General features: G+C 33.4%; 1 protein-coding gene across 1 annotated transcript; it reads right to left on the bottom strand.

Moving 5' to 3' along the window:
* Nucleotides 1-254: 254 nt before the first annotated feature.
* Nucleotides 255-4,754, bottom strand: LOC109587100 (uncharacterized). Its single transcript, XM_020003320.1, has 12 exons — nt 4,728-4,754; nt 4,401-4,424; nt 2,067-4,349; nt 1,780-2,018; nt 1,704-1,737; nt 1,477-1,562; nt 1,390-1,417; nt 1,208-1,305; nt 1,126-1,156; nt 897-1,006; nt 596-850; nt 255-544 (listed from the first exon to the last, which is right to left on the bottom strand). The coding sequence occupies exons 1-12, from the start codon at nt 4,752-4,754 to the stop codon at nt 505-507; spliced, it is 3,255 nt and encodes a 1,084-aa protein (XP_019858879.1). The 3' UTR covers nt 255-504.
* Nucleotides 4,755-5,914: the final 1,160 nt, after the last annotated feature.

Raw genomic sequence — 5,914 nt, 5'->3', positions numbered from 1 at the left:
TTGACTATCTCAAGAATTATTTAGGTACACATGTACAAGTACATGTACATGTATGTGTAGATCTATTTTGACCATGCAGTGCAGGCTTAAAAATTATAGTTTAGTATGTTATTTATTACCAGAAATGGTTAGGCCAAGTAATAAAAACTGTATAACTACACTAGATTTATTTTAATGGAAGAATTTTTATATGATAATAACTTCTGAAGATTTTAAACAATTTTAGGATTTCTCTCAGCATAGCACATAACTAATCTGAATGAAGGTATCTTGGATATCATAAACTTGACAAATAAGTCCTTATTTAAATTGTTACAGGACTTTCAGGTTAATTACAAATGACAGATGTTCATTGACATTAGCTAATAGTGGCAAAAAATAGAAGTAGTGCAATGCATGTATATAGTCTTACATTATGTGACATGCTAATAGAATGCAATTACAAAATGCAAATATAAAAAATAATAGAGCTTAGCATCAGCAGATCCACATATTATAGGTGCTTCACAGTATAGAGCATTTATTTTTATCATGCTCTGATGGGCTAAAAATTAAATACATTTATAATAATTAATAAAATTCAAATTTTTTTTACTTTTTGGCAGCTTCATCAAATCTCATTAGATGCAGCTTAGTTTTCAGCTTTTCTTTACTAAGATCAGGGTATTTTTTTACCATAGCACGAAGCACTTGAAATACAATGGTTTGTGTATCACTATGCTCATGTTGGTATTTATCCATTACTGACTGAAGATACCCTGAATCATCGTCACAAATTTTGACAAATTTTTTGATATCTTGAGCTTTAAAAGAATTTGATGCTCGCAACAAGTCATCATCGTCTATATCACTAATAGTTCAAAATTGAAAAACAATTAATTGAAATTAGAGTGCACCTTAAACATGTAGCTACTTCTGACATACTCTGAGGGGCATAAAGATGACCTTGGCTATGGCTGGCAAGGCTTTTATCTTGAATTTGATCACAAGTGCTGCCAGAAGCTCTCTATTAAAAAATGATCTTGTACATGGCATATAAATTATTAGTTATCATAATAATAATTATTATTGTATATGTTTTCTATTATCAGCTACTTTGCTACAACTATCTTAATTTGAACTCACACTTGTAGCACTGGAACTAGAGATTTGGTTACTACAAACAACACCATGTAATATATTGATCGCAATTAAAAATCAGTCTTACTTATCAAAATTAGTAAATTGACGAGAATCAGAATCTGTACTAGTATTCTTAACTTCTACTTCAGTGACTTCAATATTTGAAATACTACGTGGTAATCCCTAAAATGCCTTACATAAATAGTTGCATGCAAAATTTAAAATTTGTATTTTAGCACTATAAATATAGATATAACTTAGACTAACTTGTGGATCAAATTTGTAAACTTCGATTCTATTAATTTTTTACATAAAATAATATGAATCAAAACAAAAAGTTATAACTTTACTAACCTTTTTTTGGTTTGAGCCTGTTCATTAATGTGTCTAGAACTGTCAAAATCTGAATTTATTTCGTGAAAACTATCACTGGGACGTCTCTATAATGTTTACAGAAAGTATAAAAGGACTTTTTACAGCTACATTGAATTTTAATACAATACAAAATCATACTAGCCACATGCCAATATGACATAGGATAAAATCACAAGAAATTGCTTGTCGAATATAGCTATACTTACACTTCTGGCATATTTGTAGTTGGAAATTTTGACTCTATTATAAAAAATAATAAGCCGTCAAACTGTATACACTTACTGATCAGCAAGTTGATGTAGATCAGAAAGCTTAAGAGCTTTGACTAACTCATCTCTACATCCTCCACCAATTTTCCACTCATAAAGCAAATGAAGCATTGGATTATTACTATGAGCTGGATTTTGCTGGAGAGCCTTAAACTTTTGAAGCATTTCCAAGCATGCAGCAAGAGTAGCAGCTTTGTCACCAACTCTCTTTGATATCTCAACCATTTCTTGTTCGCTAATAGATTCTGGTATCTGTTTGAAATTTAAAACTATAAAAATTATTATTAGTTGCTTCCTTACATCTTCATCTGTCTGTTTTCCATCAGGAAACCAATAAGATTCTTCAAGTGTTGGTTGTCGATGTTTTTTCTTTTTTTGACAACAAAGAGGTAGGTCAGCTGTTTGACCTGAAGCAGGAGAAATGTAATGAGGCTCATATCCATCACATGCAGTGCATTCATAGTTTAGTTCTCTTGCTATCGAAATTTTTTTTGAAAAGTCAGGCTGATTAGCTAAAGAATTATCCACCTCATTGCCACATTTCTCTAGTATACTCTTCAACTCTTGGCAAGTATTACTGAATGGCGTTATATTTGGTGCATCACTGAAACGCTCAACACTAACTCGTATTGTAGTACAAAGATCAGTGAACGAAACCTGGTTGACACTTGGAGTTCCAAACATAAAAATAATATGGTTTCGAAACACACCTTCTTCAAAACAAATTTTGCACGATGACTTTTTAGCAAATGATGCAATAAAACGAGTGAAAAAACCAGGAGGAACAAAATCAGTGCTAAAAGTGATGTGAAGGTTCGTTGCTCGGGCAACTGGCTGATCATCCAGAAATGATTGTGGAGATGAAATATCATATGATTTTAGCACAGCAGGTAGAAAATATTGCTTTGTATCAGGAATAAAGAATTGATCTGTTTCAACTTCAGCAGCAAGACGAAAATGAACCAATAGTTCCATCAAGTCATCAGCCTCAATTTCTGTACAATCTCTCCAAACCTCTTGATACAAAGGCTGGACAAGAATACCTTTTTTGCGCAATAAGCTCCACATAGCTTCTGTTGCATCTTGGTTTTCTCTGCCCTCAAGTGTAAAGACTTTTCCAAGAGTTTCAACAAACCACTGAGGGCTTGTAATAACCCTATCTTGAAGACCTTTGATAAACGAATAGTAAAGGAGAACTCCAAGATCATGATAGAAAAGGAGAACTTTAGGAACATCATTGTAAGGAATCTTACAAGCTAAACCGATTTCATGAGCCTCTTTTAAACTAATAACTTTCTTGTCAAGCATTTTAATAATTTTACGAAACAACACCCAGCTCACTGGCGTCTTGACAATCAGCTTGTTGCAGGTGAAGTCGCTAACTTCTTCTCGAATGGTTGAAAATCTTGGATCTTCATTGTGGCTTCCAGCAGTTGTGTTATCAATAATCAATACCTTATTTATTAAGTAAGCAAAAGCCTTATTCTGATATATAAGCATCATTTTTTTAATAGCAGCTCTCTGCTCATCAGGATTTATCTGGTCGCCATGTGTACCAATGCAATAGATACGAGGATAACTGAGAAAGGCTCCTCTTTCATCTAGCTGGGCCAAGTGATGATGAATATTTGCCATCCAGTTGAAAAGCAGATCCTTTGTGGACATGCTTTCTACATCATCACATACTACATTTCCTTTTATGTTGCAAATATTTTTCCATTTCTCATCTAAACTCTTGGCTGCATTAAATAAAAGAAAAAATAGCGTGCGTGGTGTTAGAAAAGCCGGAAGAATCTCCAAAAACACTGCCTGCCCTCCACAATCCCAGATGTGCATGAATGGCTGAGGCTTTATATCTTGTATTGGCACAGGCCCAATCTCTTGAGCACGTTTTATTGCTTTTTCAAGAAACAAATCAACTTTTTCGCTGTGAACTTTTTGATCACAAAAATCAGCTGGGCAAAATGGTGATTCTATTTGATATAATAAGAGAGCAGCTACCACAGAACGAAGATTTTCAGAACCAGAATCTTTATCATAAACTGCAGTGATTAAGTAAGCAAGTTCATCAATTTCATCATTTTCATCAACTTGCTTCCATTTTTTATTTTCACTAAGCATGTGACTCTTCAGCTGAAATGGACGATTACTGAGCCCATCACTTTTATTTAAAGTGACAAACCCTTTTTTACTACTTAAAGGCTCATCTGATTGAGATTTGACCATGATGGCAGCATCCTGTTGTTCGGTTGGTGGTGTATCAATTGGTCGTACCGATTGGACATCAAAAATAATGGTGCTATTAGTATCTCGTTGATACTTCTCTTTCATAAGTGATCGAGTAAAACATGTTTTCCCAACTCCAGCTGATCCAAGAAGCATAATACGTGAATAGGCAACATTGACTTCTTTTTCTGCAACTTCTTTATCATATAAATCTTTTTTAATAAAATCATCACTGATACAATGAAAGTGACCATTACCTTTTTTGGCTTTTATTTTACTAGCTAATGCTTGTCCACGTGTTTCCTCTTGATTAAGAAAGTGCTCAAATTGCTCATGATCATCAGCTTCTTCTTCTTCCTATATTATAATACTAAATCAAATTAAAAAACTAATGAACATCACACTTACAGATTCAAATCGCTGGAATCGATGCTATGGTAGTTAATTAAAAATATTAAAGAGTATATCAAATATTTGTTAAATTTTTGCATTATTCTTACTGATTTTAATGGCTAATTCAATACAAAGAGAAGAAAGTAGAATTAAACATGCATAATTTTAAGTCACACTTACTGCCTACAATTAATAAAAAATAAACCACCATACTATAGCTTTTAAACAAACTTACTGATTTAAGCTGTTGTACCGTATATCCGTAGAAGAAACAGTATGATATAAAAAGAAATAAAACATAGCACTGATGAAGCAACTTCTATACTGTATTACCGAACTTACCCTACTTAAACTTGCTTTTCTAGACATTTTCTTATCAATGATTCAGAGTAATACCTAAAAGCAAAAGACTAGACAGATCTAAATCAATTGTAGTTTTCTATGGTGCCATGCTAAGTTGCTAATGTAGTCTTGCTGCCCATGCAGACCCTCCCCTAAAATCGTATTCAATTCAAACTGTAAGGGGGGAGGGTCTGGATTGCTAATCATGTAATGAGAACAGAAAAGCCCGGTTCTAAACTACATAGCCTCAGTCTAGTGTCATTAATAATCATTAGCATGATGATTAGCTACACTAAAATTCTACAAATTTTAATGTAGATCTAATAAAATAAATTTTATCAGCCATACAGGCTGATATAGAGTCTTTTATATGCTTATATGATTCAGGGCACCTGAAAAAGGCTAGAATTAAAATGATTCAAAAATTTTAATCATGCAAGTACTGGTTTAACTTACTTGAGCAACCCTTGGACCCCTTCTCTTCAGTTCTTCTTGGCGCGAACTAGTGTAGTGCGCAGAGATAGTATCTATGCAGAGATAGACAACATACACGGCACGCCCCCAAATTAAAACTTTTAATATCTAGATCTACCTATGATTTTAATTAAATCAGAGCATAGGAATAGATTTAGAGCTACCCTCTGAACATTATGCCTAATTAGATGGCAAAAATTCACACACAAATAAAAATTATAAACCAAAATTTTTTACATTGGTCGATAAAATGTAGCACAAAATTTAGTTAATGTATTAGAGGCATAGATTAGTCTCTAATACTTATGATCAGAGTTCAGTGAGGGAACAGTTTTACATGCAAATTTTATAATCAAAAGGAGGTGGCGAAATAATTGAAATACTTTGACTGAATATGCTTGCCAATAAGGTATTATTAGGGTATTTAATGTTAGACATGGCAAGGTATGAGGACACCAACAAACTAAATAAAAAAGTGTAGTTACCAGTAACTTTGGTCACTTTGACTACTCTGGTTTGAAGCTAGACATTGTGACTTATGCATAGGTTTAGATCTACATGATGCTTACAGGAACTACAGTTGTGCCACAGTCTGAGTGGTATCTCAATGAATCTGTAACTGTCAAATGATACGTGGCATGACTAATAGGTATAATAACCTGGTAAATTGGTAACTGAACAGTAACTTATAGTCTGGGTAACCTGGGAACTCA

This window comes from Amphimedon queenslandica, unplaced genomic scaffold (assembly GCF_000090795.2).
Source record: "Amphimedon queenslandica unplaced genomic scaffold, v1.1 AMPQUscaffold_12685, whole genome shotgun sequence".
Lineage (NCBI taxonomy): Eukaryota > Metazoa > Porifera > Demospongiae > Haplosclerida > Niphatidae > Amphimedon > Amphimedon queenslandica.
The sequence above is the reverse complement of the archived record's forward strand: the minus strand, read 5'-3'. Positions and strand labels throughout refer to the sequence as shown.